This window comes from Pan paniscus, chromosome 7 (assembly GCF_029289425.2).
Source record: "Pan paniscus chromosome 7, NHGRI_mPanPan1-v2.0_pri, whole genome shotgun sequence".
In the NCBI taxonomy this organism is placed as follows: Eukaryota; Metazoa; Chordata; class Mammalia; order Primates; family Hominidae; genus Pan; species Pan paniscus.
The window spans coordinates 95,347,338-95,366,595 of NC_073256.2; the positions used below are offsets into that span (position 1 = coordinate 95,347,338).

General features: G+C 39.3%; 1 protein-coding gene across 2 annotated transcripts in view; it reads left to right on the forward strand.

Annotated features, from left to right (window-relative positions):
• The first annotated feature begins 3,298 nt into the window (after window positions 1–3,298).
• STMN2 (stathmin 2) overlaps window positions 3,299–19,258 on the forward strand; it is a 55,470-nt gene continuing 39,510 nt past the window's right edge. Inside the window, exon 1 of one of the 2 annotated variants that reach the window (XM_003831284.5) lies at window positions 3,299–3,700. In XM_003831284.5, the coding sequence (XP_003831332.1) occupies window positions 3,682–3,700 (19 nt within the window). In that variant the 5' untranslated portion in view covers window positions 3,299–3,681. Of the gene's footprint in view, window positions 3,701–3,796; window positions 3,920–19,258 lie in introns of those variants that run through there. The other variant, XM_034966265.3, reaches the window with a different exon arrangement.

Below are 19,258 nucleotides of genomic sequence, written 5' to 3' on the forward strand. Positions count from 1 at the left end.
TTATCTCTCACACTGCTTTTGTAATCACCTGAGGTCAGATCAAAACAATTAATTTGACCTTAACAATGTTTCTCTTATCTCACTAACTTTTAATAATTACTTTAGGATTCTTTCCCAGGCACTTGATTATGAATAGCAGAAAATCATATGACTGTGTTAGATGGCATCAGCTAATCCTCCAAAGCAACTGCTTCTCTCTGGTTTGGAAAGAAATCAACACCTCAGGCCTCCTCACAGAGGTAATACACAATAGGCTATAACCCACAATAATTAAAATTTCTGTTAGCAAGTCTGTGATTTCCACAGCTCCAGCTTACTGCTGTTAAAGATAACAAAAATTAACAAGGGCCATCTAGTATTGTGAGCTCTACTCGTTTAGGTTCTTTGGGAATAGGGCAGGATATAAATAAATAAACACTGGTAAACAGCCTAATACCTGCTCCCAACACAAGCTAAGCAAAGGAGGTTAGAAGTGTCAATATGGTTTCACTGGATTCATCCATTTTGAATCATTTTCAACAGTGTATTATTTATTATTTCACAAGTTGTTTTTAACTGTCTACCACGTGAATCATGAAACCAACCACCAGGAAGGGTATAAAGATATACACTATTCATTCTCTACCTTTCAAAGGTTTAAATGTATTGGAAACACTAAATATAGTCATAGTACTTAAAATTACTATATATCCATGATGGCTTAGACAGTTCATACATGATAACCCTTCAGTCTACCCAAATCCCCACACGGCAGATACTGGTTGTCCTTAGTTTATACTGTGCAAATGTAGTACCTATTCTTTGAGTGTCCACCCATTCCCATCAAAACCATTTGCTTCAGGAAAAGCTGATCTCACCTCCAGACCTCTAGGGCCAACTCTATCTATATGGTTAGACAAAACAGCAAATGCACTTTTATTATTAGTGCCAGTTTGGGTTATTTTTTCAAATTTTTGCAACAAAATGTGATCCACAATACACAAGATCATATTCACTCCCCCAAATTAATATTTTCTTAAAGAGATGGGTGTTATATTTTCCTTCACTTTCTATTTTTCAGACATTAAGAGAAGCTTGGCTGGCATCACAAAAGCCTGAAACATCATCAAATAAATATTTGTTGAATAAATTAGCTGAACAAATGAATAAGTGAATAACATATTGAATATGAAATAATTTTTCTTTTCATATTTCACCCTTACTTTCCCATGTGAATATGCATGATAGCATATTGTAATGATAAAAGAAAACAAAAAACAATTTGATAATGGCACAGCCCTTTGAATTTATTTGTTTTTTCTTAGCTGATTGACAATTTTGCCTACTATCTTTTTATTCTATGGTAAATCATATTGACCTACTCTCTTCCCTGTTTGACATTATTTAAAAATCATTCATAACTGAAGTTAGGTGGCTAACACCTAGAAAATCAGAAGTAGAAAAGAGTCACATATGTGACCCTTAGGGCAGTAGAATGAGTGTTTTGTTTTCCTCATAGTCATCAAAAGTGCAATCGATTTCATTCAGCAGCCAACTGCAGTTGTTAAAGACACTAATGCCATGACTTAGGGCCCTTGTTCTCCAAGGAAGCTGAAGAATGTGTAGAGATGATACACAGCCTGAGGGGAAAGGGTGTGGTGGGGAGAAGAGAAATACTTTGAAAATATTAGTCACACAGACATGCTGAAGATCCTTCACCTCATGAGTGATAACTACTCCAGTGAGAGGTGATTAACTGTTACATTTAAAGTGGGAAATGCCTATATATAGAGAGAAAATGGTTATTTATTTCCAGACCCTGCCAACTTCCATATTGCTCTCTTGCTGTGTCATAGTCACAGACCTGTTCAAAGACAGGAACTATAATTTCTAATCTTCCTGTTCAAGAAATAATTTTATTGATCTCCACTTCATCTTTTATTTTCCCCATGATTCAGCAGGTCAAAACTGTTCCAGTTCCAGTAGCATCCTATCAGTCAGCAAAATGTCCATGAGGTTAAAATATCTTACAAGTTAATAGGAGGTGAAGAAATTTATTTCAGCACCAAGGAGAGTGCCCTGCTATTTTCAATTGGTTTTATGTATTTGAAACTGTATTGTTCCTGAGGATAGAAAAAAAAATTGAAATGCGATTGGACAGAAAGCTGCTAAAAACCTATTTTAATAAGAAGAAAAAAATACATTCATTTTTCTGAAATTAAAAACTTGCCAGGGTTTCATACCTGTTCATGATTGCAACAATGTGCTCTTCTTTCGGCTTTCAAACATGTCGGAATTAGCAATTCTTTGCCTATTTTTCTAATATTAAAACCAGTTTCTGCATGGAATTAGACTGGCTCAATAAAGTCACAGAAGAGTTAAATTAGCAGTAATTAAAAACTTCATGCAGCAACTCCTAAACTTTTTCCCACCATTTTCAGAGCTGTGCACATGGTAAATGCTCAATACATATTTAAGTCAAGTGAAAGAGAACAAATGAATGACTGGTATCCATTAAGTGAGAAGGAGGAACTAATAAATGCCTTGTTTGTAATGAAAGTCATTTTTTGCAACTAGTCTCAAAGATCCTCACATACGACATTGCTCAATCCGAAACTTGAACACAGCCTTCCTGGGCCTACATAAATGTAGTCTCTCTGGATCTCAGAAAAATAATGACCCAGACCACACCTTTCATCTCTTCTAAGTTTTCCATGTAAAGCATTCTCCTTAGAGCCCTGGAAAGGTTACTAAAATTTTGACCCACTTAATCCTACACCTTCAGGGCAACATGGCATTCACCTATGGTTTCCTTAATGCCCAAACCAGCCAGCCAACCTGTTTTCTGCCGTGTTAACAAATGGACAGGACACAGGCGCCAGAGGTTAAACTTTCTTCCTCTTCCCCCATGTCCCCAGGTGGACCATAATTACCATCCCTATTCCCAAGCAACCAGGTAGCCCCTTCCTCTGTGCCAAGGGAAGAAAACACCATGCTTCCCTCTCCTGAGAGACCTTCAAGAGTTTAGAGACGCCTAAGTCCAGCTGTGCTAAAAGATAAAGGACAATAATGCAAGTCTGCTCTGAGCTGCCACCATAGCCAGACATAGGGTAGCCCTGAAAGACTAGAACCAAGGACAGAGCCAAAGGTGAAAGAAAATATGAAAAAGTGAAAACACAGTATTTAAACAGAATTTTCCAACAGCCTGCATATAGTGAGGACTTCTCAAGCTTCTGAATCCTTTTCCATTGAATTGTGCAATGGCACATGTATGAGCAAAGTCAAGCCTCCTGGCTCCCAGGTAGGCACAGCCCAGTTCTTAGCTCCTGGAAGCTTCAGGGCTTAAAGCTCCACTCTACTTGGACTGTACTATCAGGCCCCCAAAATGGGGGGAGCCGCCAGGGAAGGACTGATTTCCATTTCAAACTGCATTCTGGTACTTTGTACTCCAGCACCATTGGCCGATCAATATTTAATGCTTGGAGATTCTGACTCTGCGGGAGTCATGTCAGGGGACCTTGGGAGCCAATCTGCTTGAGCTTCTGAGTGATAATTATTCATGGGCTCCTGCCTCTTGCTCTTTCTCTAGCACGGTCCCACTCTGCAGACTCAGTGCCTTATTCAGTCTTCTCTCTCGCTCTCTCCGCTGCTGTAGCCGGACCCTTTGCCTTCGCCACTGCTCAGCGTCTGCACATCCCTACAATGGCTAAAACAGCAATGGGTAAGGCACTGCGCCTCGTTCTCCGTCGGCTCTACCTGGAGCCCACCTCTCACCTCCTCTCTTGAGCTCTAGAAGCATTCAGAGATATTTTATAAAGAAAAAGACTTTAATGGTAACACAGGACCAGGAAGGACAGGGCAGTTCTGGGGGAGGTGGAAGGGCAGAGAAGAGGTCTATGGAAATCTAAAGCGAAGAATTTCTTTTAAAAGGTAGAAGCAGGTAAGTTGCCCTCCTATGGGTAGAGAATTTATTCTGTTTCCATATTTAAAATTAGGACTCAATCGTGAGGGGAGGAAGCTACCTTAACTGTTTGCCTTAAATGGGCTTAAGGGACATTTTGGAAAGTGCTTTATAACGACCTTTTTTTTTTTTTTATTTCTTCTTTAGTTTAAGAAGAAAATAGGAAAGGGGAAAAGGGAAGGTGGGAGAAAGGAAAAAGAAAATTGCAAAGTCAAAGCGGTCCCATCCCGCTGTTTGAAAGATGGGTGGAGACGGGGGGAGGGGATGGAGAGAACTGGGCACATTTTACGGTATTGTCTCATCGGAGAAACCGCTAGTCCTGGGGTGCGGTGCAGGGAGGTAAGACGGCGGGGGACAGGGTGGGGGTAGGACCTCCGCTCCTTTGTTTTAGGGCAAGGGAGGGGAAGGAGAGAGGAAGTCGCGGAGGGCGTGGAGGGCGCGGGTGGGCAGCTGCAGGGGCGGGGAAGCGCGCGGCAGGGAGGGGTGGAGGGACAGCGGCTTCGAAGGCGCTGGGGTGGGGTTTCTTTGTGTGCGGACCAGCGGTCCCGGGGGGAGGCACCTGCAGCGCTGGGCGCACAATGCGGACAGCCCCACCCAGTGCGGAACCGCGCAGCCCCGCCCCCCGCCCGGTGCTGCATCTTCATTCGAAAGGGGGTCGGGTGGGGAGCGCAGCGTGACACCCAGGAGCCCAACCCTGCGGGGACAGCGGCGCCACGCCCCGCGCTCCCGGCTCCCGACTCCCCGCCGCGGCTTCCAAGAGAGACCTGACCACTGACCCCGCCCTCCCCACGCTGGCCTCATTGTTCTGCTTTTAAGAGAGATGGGAAAAGTGGGTTAACATTTTTCTTTTCGGAAGCAAATTACATAGAGTGTTTAGACATAGACACAGATAAAGGGTTCTTTGAAGACCTTTGATCGTTTGCGGGAAAAGCTTCTAGAACCTAGACATGTGTATGTATAATAATAGAGATGACATGAAATCGTATATAAAGCAAAAGAGGTCAAAGTCTTAAGTTGAGCCACGCGAAATTTCCGTTTTGTGGGTCAGACAGTGCCAAATATCGGCAATTTCATAAGCTCAGAGAGACAAGACAGTAGAGACACAGGATGACCGGAAAAGATTCTGGATTCAGGGCCTTCATCCGCAATTGGTCTTGTGCCTTGAGTGCCCACGGTTCTGGCGCTCAGTGGCCCCGGGGTGAAAAGGCAGGGTGGGGCCTGGGGTGCTGTGGCAGCTGCAAGCACGTGTCCCCCGGGACTTGGTTGCAGGATGCGGAGACAGGGAAAGCTGCCGAAAGGACTCCATCTGCGCGGCTCCGCCCTGCCCCACCCTCCCCGCGGAGCCGGGGAGACCTCAGGCTCCGAGACTGGCGGGGAAGAGGAATATGGGAGGGGCAGTTGAGCTGTATGCAGTCCTGGAACCTCTTTTTTCAGCCCCGTAGTCCACAACGGCCCGAGCACCCCTTGATGTGCGCAGACCCCCGGCGTGGCTCTCAGCCCCAGCACCGAGCCCCTCCCAGCCAAGCGGGTGGCTCTGCAGAAAAGCTGGCTCGAGCCCCGCCCGGCCACACAAAGGCGCGGCCCCACCCAGCCCAGGCGCGAGACCGCAGAGGTGACCCCCTTCCCAGGGATTCAGGGAGGGCTGTCTCTTCTCGCCCACCCACGGTCCGCGGAGCTCGGGGCTTTTTTTCCCCCAGCCCAAGCCCCCCGCCCACCCTCTGTTCTCTATGATTTTCCAGAATGGAGACCCCGCGAGGGGCTTCTCTAAGGGAGACCCTCGCTCCTCCAGCGGGGCGCGGCTCGGCCCCACCCCTCCCAGCTGAGGCCCAGAGCCGCCTACCGCTGGCCGGGTGGGGGCGCACGTGGCGATTGGGTGCGTGGAGCGCAGCCAGCCCTGCAGAGCCCCGCGCCGCGCCCTGCGCTCCCCTCCCCGGAGCTGGGCGCTCGCCCCCGCGGTGCAGCCGGGGAGACCGGTTTCTGCGCAGTGTCCTGAGCTACCCCCGCTTTCCACAATTCGCAGTTCACTCGCACGTCCAGAAAGGTTCTGAGAATGGGTGGTGGGGGCGATCTCGCCTCGCTTTCTGCACCCCTCAGAAAGGTTTCCGCTGCAGGCTAGCGGCTGCAAACTCATCGTCATCATCAGTATTATTATCATTTCAAATCGTTGTTATTATTTAATGATTCAGTAGCCTTGTTTGTTCTCATTTGTTCAAAAGGGACGTGGATTGCTCTTGGTTAAGGATTAACCCTTGTTGCGTTCACTTTGCTTCCTCCTAATTGCCCTCATCCCTTTCCCCCACAAAAAGATAAATTTGTCTCCAGTTGTTCATTTTAAGTTATAAAGCAAATATATTTTTGCTTCCTGCCAGGATTATGTATGTTCATGTGGCTAAGATACATGTGCAAGTGCTTGCTAAGAGCAGGGTTTGTGTGCCAACAATTGCTGGAAAATTCTCTGCAAAGAATTGTTTGTGGCTGCAATGGGTGAGAATACACATATAATTGAGATGATCTTCAACATAAGGTTATATCTATAAATATATAAATATGGTTTATGCACAAATTTTTAAGTTTTTTCCCCTGAAACTGTTCTTCCAACTGCTGATTCTTGATACAGCCTCAATCCTACACAGATACATGGATCGTGAAATGGTAGCCGCCATCCAAACAAAAATCCCACCCCAAATATGACAAACGCAAGCATCCTTTCTGGCCATAATTTAACTGCATTTGCAAATCATGAAAAAAACACTACTTCTGCAGTACTAAAATAATAGATTTTGAAATTAATTCCAATTTCAAAGATAATTAATTATCAGGGAGAGTGCTTTTTTCCTGATTCATTAAACAATTATGTATTCAGCATGATTGTAAGAGGTGCATATAATATTCCCCATTATCTTTTCTAATGAAGTGGGCATCTTCTGAATGGATATATAAGTAATTAGAAATGAAAAGCTGAGGATTTGGTCAGGATTTCAGGATAAAACTGAAAGAAATGGCAGTAGTTTATCAATTAATCTCATGTATTTAGTTTATACCAGGTGAGTAAGCTGAGCCTGCAATAAACACTCTCTGACCCAGTGTAACACGTCGCAGGTAGCTAGAATGATAGGATAAATTAATAGACCTGGTGGTGTTTGTCTATGCACGTTAAAATTCTCTGAGAGAAAGTATATTTTAAAATGATAATTAAGATTGGACATTTGTGCTATTAAAATCTACAACTTTAGTCAAAATTCACAATGGTTTTTTTTTACAATAATGTGACTTACAGATTTGTAGTAAATTATTCTATTCTAAAAGAGAAATGAGTGTTTTTATTGTTACAGCTATTACCTCATTAATATTTTTAGCAAACTTTTATTTGTTGCATTGAAAGCAGTTTTAATTACTTTGGGTTTTTATTTTTCAAATTACTAATGGATAGATGGTGGAATAAGCATTTAATCATTTGGCACAATATGACTTCCATCAAATAGCTCATTCTCAGTGATTAAAAAATGCTACAAGAGGCTATAATTTACTCAGATTCAGGAAATGTCCTTTCAGAGTGCCATAAGGCTGATTCATATAATAAAATAGTTTTCGTCCCTATAATTTAAGATCAAATAGTTACTTAGTTCTGTGAATACCTAGCAGTAGCTATCAAACAGAATTTTAAAGTTAAATCTGTACAACTAACAATGAAGTGGAGGATGAATCGATACATATTGAATGGAAGACTTTGTCATTGATAAATTCAGGCCATCTTTAGGAAAATTCCGGATTTATCAATCACCATTATTTTTTACTTCAACTGAGTGTGACTGATCACATGCTCAGGCTACCTTGGTAGCTCATTGCTCACAGGAGGCTGAAAAAAGCTGGCCTCTGAGCAGGAGGAAGCTCAGAGCACAAACCTAGGCCTGGGCGTGGCCACTGGGAGCTGCTGATAGCGAACCCCAGCTCACACCAGTTTCTTTTTTGGTCGTGGGAATAAAAACACATATTATCCTGTTGTCACAAGATCTGTGACCTTATATGAAAAAATGCTAGAATTTTTTCATTAAAAAAGAAAATACTGAACTAGCCAGTGACCCAGATGTTTTCAGAACCTAGACTGGTTCTGTCCATTGGAAAACCTCGGTGTCTGCATTAACTTTTCACCACACTAGAGGGCAATCATGTTCTCTAAAAAAGCAGATGATTGATGTAAACCTAGTTCCAAATATTAACTGTTTAATAAAATCTTTTCTTTTACCAGGAACATTCGAGTGTTTATTCAATAAGCTGATGCCATGCTTTACCCTAGTGGATGAACAGAGCTTGTACAATTTTCAAGGAGACAGGATGAAATGAGTGGTCATAATCTGAAAGTAGATACACACCCTGGTTAATTATTCCCTGATGGTTTTACTTCTCAGTTTTATTACATTGTTATTATAATACCATTTATGTTACTTCTGAGATTTTGTAGTGGATAAATAGTAGAAAAATGTCAGTAGTAATAGCAAAATTATTTAGCAGCCGAATATTTTAATGCTTAAAAATAAAGGAATAAATTAAAGAAAATCATTGTTTACTTCTTCATCGATTGAAATGTGCCCCCTGTTCAGAGCACATCTGAATATCAGAGTCTCCACCTGCAGAGAATATGCAGCTTAGCGAGTAAAACAGGCAGGTATGTGATACTGAGGAGGTGTACCAAAAACTGACTGCTATTATTTTTCCCATCTTCTAAGTCTGTCTTTCTTTTCCATTTAAAGATACGTTTTTAAATCTAATCCAATGTGATTTCAATCTAATTTTATCAGATTTCTACAATTATTGAGCATCTCTTGTAGTGGTTTTCTGTTTATTAGAAAATCGATGTTAATTTTAATGAAGTAAGAAGAAATATATGAGTATAAACTAATTTTGGGTATCATCAAAAGTGGATTTTTTAAATATGCATTGATAGAATTATTTTTTGATTACATTTTATGTAATTCTAATCCATCTATAAAATATTTAATAGTGTCATATTACTGTGTTCCTCAAACTTTGATGTGCATATGAATTACCTTTGATTTTCATTAAAATGCAAATTCTGATTCAATACATCTGGCTTGAGGCAGACATTCTGTCTTCCGAACAAGCTCCCAGATGATGCTGATTCTGACCACTACACACATCAATTTTAGGGATATTAACTTGTAATATACAGGTATCCCTCCTAGTAAGCTCTGGTATTATGTCTTAACATTTTTAAATCCATGGTAATCTTTACAAAATATTTTACTTCCGAACTCATATGCCTAGGGATTTTATTACTCTGGGAATTATGTGTTCTGCCCCATCACTCTCTCTTAATTGGATTTTTAAAATTATATTCATATTGCAGGACTCAGCAGAAGACCTTCGAGAGAAAGGTAGAAAATAAGAATTTGGCTCTCTGTGTGAGCATGTGTGCGTGTGTGCGAGAGAGAGAGACAGACAGTCTGCCTAAGAAGAAATGAATGTGAATGCGGCTTGTGGCACAGTTGACAAGGATGATAAATCAATAATGCAAGCTTACTATTATTTATGAATAGCAATACTGAAGAAATTAAAACAAAAGATTGCTGTCTCAATATATCTTATATTTATTATTTACCAAATTATTCTAAGAGTATTTCTTCCTGAATACCATGTGAGAAAATTCTTAAGAATTTATTGAGTATGACTGTATATTTGAAAAGAGTGTTTTCTTCTGCTTTATCTAAACCAATAAAGGATCTTCATTATTCAATTCTAACTTTCTAAGGAAGTCAACCTACAGATCAGAAAGAGGATCTTCAAGGAATAGCATCAAAGACATAGTCAGGTCTCCCATGCAGTGACTGGCTGACCATGCAGCCATTACCACCTTTCTGGAAATATTATGCTGCAAAAATGATACAATACATGAAATATCTCAAATTAAAAAATATAACATTTCCCAAATAGGGCACTAAAAACATGATCCCAAATAAAACTAGCTTCAGGGTTTGCAGAATATACTGTTACTCAACACAAAGTTGGACTAAGTCTCAAAGTTAGCCATTCAGTTGTTGTTAACAGTTCATTTCAGGGTCTCTCAGAAGCTGGGAAACTTTCCATTTTTGCAATTTCTTGTACATTGAAGGAAAGGAAGACACACTAAGACAGCATTACAAAAGTAATTCATGTGTTAAATGTTTAATTCTGGCAGTCGGGCGGGGCTATCTGTATAACCTCATTTGGAGATGACAAAAATCTAAACTTGAGGGCCTCGAGCCAATAAGTCTTCCTAACTATTTCTTTACTCAACCATTTTCCCGCAATGGTGCTTTCTTTCAACTGTTTTTCTGGTGTATTCATAAATTCCAGATTCTCTATGGGAAGTAACTTTTATTGATTGATTTAACCCTTGTATAGCACATATAACATGCAAGGCATTGTTCTAAGAACTTTCCACATATTAACTGTGTTAATCACTTAATAATCCTAAGAAGTAGGTTCTATTACAGATATGGAAACTGAGGCACAGAAAGTTGAAGTATCTTACTCAAGGTCACACAGTTAGTCAGATCCAGAATTTGGGCCCAGGCCATCTGGCTTCGGAATCCATCTTTCACCGATTGCTGCTAGTCTCATATCTGTTCCATGTTAGAGGTGAGCTCCCATTGCAGAGGTCACACCTGTGATATCACCATTTTATTTAAACAGACCTGAGATGGTCTTCTCCTTTCTGATCACAGACTCACCTTGAAGAGAAAATACTTCCAAATTGATGCCTAGTTTTAATAGCTTACCTGGGGCTTATTCAAATAATTGCCATGATTTAGGCTTTGGGAGAAAGAGAGCTATGAGGCCGTGTGGGTTGTAACGTATGAGACACATGGCGTTCTGCAGGCTCAGCACAGCATCGATTTCTGGTGGGAACACACTCTGATGACCAGTTCCAGAAATAACGTTGACTTAATCTCCTCAGTCCCATCATGGTTAGCACATTTCAAAATGCCTCCTTAACTACTTCCATAGGCCAGAGATATTTAGTTTTAACATTTTGTTGAATAAAATAAATTTACACATTCACATTTAATATAACTATTAGATGTTATTTCAAGATTCTCTTCATATTACCATCAAAGCAGGCAGGCAGGCAGGAGAGAACTGTAGGAAGGTTTTGAATCCCTTGTGAAACATTTTTAATTATCTTTTAATAAAGGAATCAGGCCCTGTCATTTGTCAAGGAGACATTTGCAGTAGTAAAGCTTGTGTTTATAATATCCATTTTTATTAGTCATGATTAAAGATAACATTTGTGTACATTTGTTCTCACAAAACACTTTTATATGAGTGTAAAGGTTAATTAATGCATTTCAGCCATCATTTTGCTGGTCATGTGGAAATACAGCTTCTTTAGGAATTGTACTTAGAGTAGGAGCCACATATTATACTATAAAACCATAACAAAAATATTTTAAGTTTTTTCTCACTTGTTGTTGACCTCCAGAGTAAAATATTTAATACTCTGGAAAGTTATGGGTTTCAAAATTTATTTTATGGCAAGAAATAGATAATTACAGTTCTCATAGAGCACATTTAAAATAATTTATTTTTATAGGGCAAAAATATTGCCTAGGACTGAATGATTTTTTTTTTTACAAAGATTGTAAAGCAATGCCTGCAAGAGTGCCCATTTAGCAGTTATTCTTCTGGAATAATTGTATTTTGGATGTTGGAGTTCGTACATTATCCATTAGTACAAGTACCCAATATAACAATAGATCATCAGGATAATAAATCTGTCCATCTTTTAGTTGTATGTCTTTATATCAGGATAAAGAGAATTGAGTGAAATTTATCTAAACCTAGTCCCACAAATACTTTTACAAGAGAGCATGTTAAAGTGTAAATTAAATTTTTATTAGCATTCTACTCTGTCTTTGGAAGTTTTTTTTCCTTATGAAATGCAGCCATAAAGTTTAACTTCCATTAACAAAGCTGCTTACAGTAAACCTATCATAATAATAGTTTCCCAGTTTGGGCTTCCTAGTGAGGAGCAACCTAACTCACACGAAACAACCCCAGCTTATAATATATTGACTGTTACAAAACTGAGACCAGAAAATCCCATCAAGATGGTACTGTTATCATTTCCAGACTCTCAGGGGAAGAACATTAATCATCTCAGGCACTTTTAGGATAGACTTATTGCAGCCTCCCTGGGAACTCTGCTTCAGAACATAATTATTTTTATTAATGCAGAGTTACTTTTTATTTCCAACAAAAATATCTATTGTTATTATTTAAGTCTTACAGCTTTATCTGAGAAATTCCAATTAGCACCCTTCTCATAATAAATATTCAAACACATGAAAAATTACCAAAGTTGTTCTAGTCTTTTGATGACATATTACATGATCCTGCACTCTTGTCACTTTAAAAATTATCTTTTTATTATATTTCTGATGTTTTTTTTCTTATATAGTTTTTAAAAAGGAGCAGGCAAGCATAGAAGACTAAAAAATGTTCAAAAGAAAAATTAAATCGCATGATCTATCTATATGGGACCTTGTCATTTTTAGAAAACATTCACCTGCTTCATCCTTTTGAATCTTCATATAATCCCTCTGAGATGGGCATAGTATACAAGTTGTCTTATTTAAAGATTGGTAAATTTAAGCTCAAATAATTTATTCAGTGGCAAGCCTCAGAGGCAGACTTGGAACACAGGTCTAATATATATTATATATATATTATAACATATAATGTATGTATTACATATAATAAAGTTGTGTATATTATTTACCTATCATAAAATATTTATATGTAATATATAAATGTTATATATCATGTATGTGCCTATTTCATACATATATACACATTCACGCAAAATAAGGTTTAGCACTCCCTCCACTGTCCTGTAATAAAACATGCACAGTGAGAATAGTCATACACGAGGCATATTTGTCTTCAGTTTGAAGTCATTGATAGTCAGTGTCACTAACTAAAGTAAAATAGATTGGAGCACCAACTTTGTTCTGAAGCCTGTGCTAGGTATTATGAGAACAAAAATAAAAATGTTCCTCACCCTTGGTGGATTTAGTCTTTTGCAGAAAAAAAGATCCTGTACATGTCAAAAAGTTCAATAGTAATAATGGTAATTTATAACTATAAATGGAAGTCACCATCTCACAATTTCACCATCTTAACAATTTTATTAAACTGCCCTACAATATTACAAGATAGTACATAGTGATACACTAGTAACATCAACTAGGAAGTACTAAGATCCACCAAAAGGCTGAAAAATTTAAATATTTAATGAGTCCATCAACCAATCTGGCCAGAGAATTCTTTAATTAAAATGCTTCCCAAATTTTACTGAGAATCGGCAGCGTTTGAGGAGCTAGCCTCCACCCCCAGGGGTTCTCACTCTATAGGTCTGAAGCAGGTCCCATGGATTTGCATTTCTAACAAGCTCCCAGGTGGTGCTGATAAGGCTGATTCAGAACCACACTTGGAGTAGACCTAAAACAGCAGTGACCTGTAGGGTCCCCAAGCAGCAGGCCAGGACAGCATGTGAGTTACGTCCTCTGTGGAGCTCTGCAACAAGGCGTCAAGAGGTCAGAGGCTAAGTCCCCATCAGCTCTGCCCTTCTCCACCAGTGCTGCTGGTGCTGCATGGAAGGAAGAGCCCAGAAGGGATTCTGAGTTTCAGTCTTTACTCTTGCTGACGCACCTTGGTCAGGTAAATTTTCCTCTTTGTTCCTCTAATTCAGCATCTGTAAAATAGCCATGTGAACTGCCTTGTCCGTATCAGAGGGTCTCAAGGAAAAAAACGTGAAAGTGATTAGTGTCTGTCAAGTAGTATATAAATGCAAGAAGTTGAGTTTTTAAATTGTCATTAGATATAATATAAATACCCATGTGCATGCATTTAGAATGAGTAAAGAGGGAACAAGGAGCGCAATCAAAAACTGAGTCATTTGCTTTTTGAAAAATACTTTCTATGTAATGAAAAGTGAAATAAAATGTTAATTGAGTCCCTCTGACAACAGCATCAGACGTTTTGCAGTTCTTGTGATTAGAACCCACCTGGCCAGCCCTTCTTCCTCCTAAAGAAGAGCCTTCTTCTTCTTAAATGAAGGTTGGCTCAGAAGAAGCAATTAACTCATTCAACGTTTTATTACAGTCAATTCACATCCAACTTTTCCCCAACTCAATCTGCTTTAAGGGAAGGATGGTAAGTGGTGGCCCAAGATGGCAACCATCAAGCTTAGAGAATCTCTGGAAGCAGGGGTGTACCCAGCAAGTAGACACTGAAAATATGAGAGGGCTGATAAGCCAGAGATAAAACTCAGTACTTACTTTGCTTCTGGTCCATGTCTACCCCTTTCTTGGCACCACCTTGACACTCTACCCTCTGAGTCCACCTTCCTGAGATGGTACAAACTCTGCTTAGACAAAGCAGCCCATGTCCAAATGTGTTAAGGCTTAGTTTAAAGCTGCCTTCAAAAGTTAAAACAGAAGTGTAAAGCTCTGTGCAATTAAAAATAATCAGCTTGTCTTGGAACTCAAACGAATGTAAAATCCTATGAAAATTAAAAAGCAGTACCACAAGTTCCCCCCAAAAGCCCTTAGGTCAGTAACTGTTCCTGTTACAGGTAAGAGAGAGCTCTAGTGGATTAGAGGTGGGCGTGGGTATCCAGTGGACATGGTTTTGAACCATGCTCCACTAATCACTATCTGAGAATTCCTAAATTTATTCATCATTTCTATATTATAATTTTCTCAGTTATGAAATGGGAAAACAATACCTAAATCACATGGTTGTTAAGTAAGCAATTGATTGTTGAGCATTTGGTCATCAAAAATATTAATCCCCTTCCCTGATTCCCTAGATAAATGATGAAAATACTAAATAAAAATAATAAAAATTTAAAGTGAACATCTCAATTCTTATACTTTGTTAATTTCTACATGTATTACAAATCTACTAGAAATTACTTGGAATTGAGGAAATGATTACTGCTTAATAATTCTTTGTGGTAGAGGGAGAGTTGGTATCATATTTATGAGACAGCAGCCAATATAGTATATCTCCAAGGAAAAAATCCATTCTACATAATGCCAGAATTTAATAGTTAAGCCTTTTATCTAGGTCACAGCACAATAAGCAAGATGGATGATTAAAATAAAAGTATATTTCTCTTGCATATATTTCTCATTTCATGTTTCCCTATCATATTTTATATCTTACCCTACTTCAAGTACATATATACCTTCAATAAAACTGAGCCTTCTTGCTTACCCAGGAAGTTTCATCATTCAGTAGAAACAAAAGATGACTTTAGAAATATTAAAATACAAAAATCTCACTGAGGTCTTTTGAATGCAGGAAAAAGAATTATATCACACACACACGTACATGCACGCAGGCATACACACACACAGAACCTCTCGTTCTTTCTTAACATCTTATCAATCCATCAGTTTCACTCCCACTCCGTATCACCTGACTGTGCACAATATCTCATTGCCACCTCCCAGTCTTCTCCCTGCCTGGCACCCTCCTGCTCTCCTGCTTCCACTTTAAACACCCTTCCTTCAGCTAGATCTTTTCTTTCAGGGATCCTCCAGTTGCTTTCTTATCTGGATCAATTTAGCCTTCCTCTTCTCCACCCATTAGTGGATAAGCACAACAAAGACACTAGAGTCAAATAATACAAACAGAATATACCTTAGATGAGTATAGTGACGAAAAGGATATGGATACTTAGAGTTTAGCACTATTCTCTCAGCCACTCAGGAAAGCAACGCCTTTACAATCAATAGTGTTTCAGGTACCAATCAATAATCTGTTATTGCTATTTTTGAAATCTATAAGGTATCAGTAAAATGTAATTACTAGAGCAACAAAGATATCTTGTGAAATCAAATTAGTATTCATCTAGCAACTGAGTACAAAGGTTTAAGGGAGGATAACTACCAATACCAAAACATTTTAAGCATTTTGTTTTGCCGCCTAAATATCAAATCATGTAAATGTGTGGTACATAAATTAGGAATTATATTTATGACATAGCTGCAGACATATTAAGAGAAATATGTGCTTATATTTACAAGTATAGTACAGTTCTTTTTCATGTTAGATACTGTTGATGATAATCTGCATATAAAAATGCTCAATATTTTTTCACATTTATAAGCCATAAAATACAGCTAATAAAATGCGTTTCTACTTTCTCATAAACATGGAATAGTGACAAACAAGGAGCTTTATATGAAAGCACCATTACAATTTAAACTCTCACAAGGTCATAATATATTGCACTAAGCAGGAGAGTTCAGCTTATTTAAAAAAAAAAAAATTCTAATGAGGTTCTGGAATGCAGAGCCAAAGCATAAAGGTGGAAATAAAAGAATTGCATGTCTTCTGAACTGACTTGGTTGATGATTTTTTTTAAAAAGGTTTTGTGTCTTCTGACTTGGTTGATGATTTTTTAAAAAAAGGTTTTGTGGTAGAATAAATAAGGTAAATGAAATTCAGCATTTAGGATGAAAAGTTTTTCTAATTTCAGGAACAACATTGAAGAAATATTGAACTAAGCAGCTTTGAAAGAATCAGATTCCATTTGTTGAAATTTTTCTGAGAATGAATTTTTTTAAGACAGTGTACACAGTTACAGTGTGTATTGGTTATGGATTGTGGCAAGCTATATTACAACTTACCCAAGATAAGAAATAAGGAGGCCGGGCACAGTGGCTCACACCTGTAATCCCAGCACTTTGGGTGGCCGAGGCGGGCAGATCACGAGGTCAGGAGATCGAGACCATCCTGGCTAACACGGTGAAACCCCGTCTCTACTAAAAGTACAAAAAATTAGCCAGGTGTGGTGGCGGGCGCCTGTAGTCCCAGCTCCTCGGGAGGCTGAGGCAGGAGAATGGCGTGAATCCGGGAGGGGGAGTTTGCAGTGAGCCGAGATTGTGCCACTGCACTCCAGCCTGGGCGACAGAGCGAGACTCTGTCTCAAAAAAAAAAAAAAAAAGAAAGAAGGAAGGAAAAAAGTCACTTGAAAAGAATACTGGGCTTTGTGTCCAGCTTGCATAGCTGAAAAGAATAAAAACCTGCCCACTTAAACTCATTGCAAAAAGAAGATGTCACTCCTACAAATAGCAAAGAGTCATGAAATTATTCTATCCAGAAAACTATATATTTCATCCCTTTGGATAAATTTTAGAAGTGAACTATGAATACATACGGTGAGGATAGCCAGCTAAGAAGTCAGGAAGGATTTCTCAAATTTGCTGCTCAGAAAGATCATACTCTCCACAAAACAAATAATAGCAGGCTTTCCAAGTCAATCTTGAATCCAGCTTTTCTTGATCTTTCCTTCTTGTGAACTTTCACTAGTTTACTATCTAACAATGAATTTGACGATAGCCACATACCATCTTATAGCAATATTTGTTATCATATCCCTTGTTATTTATCATTCACCTGCTCTGCTTGAGCCAGCTACAAGTCACATGTCCCACGCACTTTTTCCTATTTGATTTTTACAGCACTTTGAGACATGTCTCATTATTCCTACTTGACAGGAAAGAAGCCATGGAAAGTTGAGTGACTTGCTCCTGATCACAAATGCTGGCCAAGGAAGAGTCGAGTTTCAAATCTAATGCTCTTTCCACTGCACTCTAGATTCCTCATTTTGAACTATTTTTTTATTTTTTGCACTATAGACTTTTTTCCACATTTTGAACTGTTTTTTATTTTTTGCACTATAGACTTTTCTCTTATACCCAACTATATTGATGACTTCTTTTAGGCTAGAAACTTGTTTCACTTACTTTCCCTTTCTTCAGATTGCTGCAGTATTGGCCAACATGTATTGGGTACTTACTGAGTCAAGTACTGTGATTGTGCCAAGTATCTTATAGGAGGATTATCATCCTCATTTTTACAGGTGAGAAAGGAAAGGAGGTAAAGTCACACACAGCCAACAAAAATGGTAGCACCAGGATTTGAAACAAATCAGTCTGACCCAAGTTGACTTTGTTAACCACTGTATGCACAGTCTTCTTAGACATAGTAAGAGCTCTAATTGTGTTTGGTGATTAGATTATTATGACAAAGTAAGTAAGGGAAGCCGGGAGAATTATAAGAAATAAGGCTCCACAACACTTGGCTATAGCAAAGCCCCTTAAAACTTCAAAAGGTCACCCAAAGAATAAAGATCAGGCCAGGAGCAGTGGCTCACGCCTGTAATCCCAACACTTTGGGAGGTTGAGGTGGGTGGATCACCTGAGTTCAGGAGTTCGAGACCAGCCTGGACAACATGGTGAAACCCTGTCTCTACTAAAAATACAAAAATTAGCTGGATGTGGTGGTTGCCGCCTGTAATCCCAGCTACTTGGGAGGCTGAGGCAGGGAGAATCGCTTGAACCCAGGAGGCGGAGTTTGCAGTGAGCCGAGATCATGCCACTGCACTCCAGCCTGGGCAACAAGAGCAAAAAACTCTGACTCAAAAAAATAAATCAATCAATAAATAAAATAAAGATCAATTTGGAGAAATTAATGCTTATTAGCAATGTCTTGCACAGCACTTCAATTTCTCAATACATTACCTAACTCAATCCTTACAACAACACCCTATCCCCATTTTGTGGATAAATAAACTCATGTTCAGAAGGTTGAATAAATCATCTAAGGTTGAATAGTTCCTGACCTAGAGCTCGAATCTTCAGTTTCTATCATATTCTTGCCCTTACCCTGGGGTAGCTAACATTCACTCACTAGTATTGGAGCTAAAATAAGGGAGAGAACATATAAATGAATACAAAGGAGACATTCACCTGCCTTCTCTTTCTCCTTACATAGAGAAGGTTGATTATCTGCTATTGTGAAGTTTGCCTTTTGAAGGATAGAAATGAGAAGACTTTCTTAAATTCTGCCTCTACGCCAAGAAATTAGAGTGGTACCACCAGTAGTTCCATTTTCAAACTATCACTGTAGCTAAAGCTATGTGGTAAGGGCCAAGGAAGAGGAGAAGTATTCTTGCACTTCAAAATGCACCGAAATACCAGTCAGTAGCATAATACAAAGGAATTTAGTGGAGAGAAGAGTGGACCTCAATCTGGCTCCAACATCTCGGCTCTTAACCCCTACCCTACACTTGTTCTTCATGGGGAAGCTAACTGGGCCACTGGAAGATTCAGCAGCTACCATTTGCAGCTGAGGGACAGCCCCTCCCTGCTTAGCAACCAATGGATATGCATTTATGGAACACCTGCTAACTGCGACACACACTCCTATGTATGAGGGAAAATACAAAAAATGTTAAAG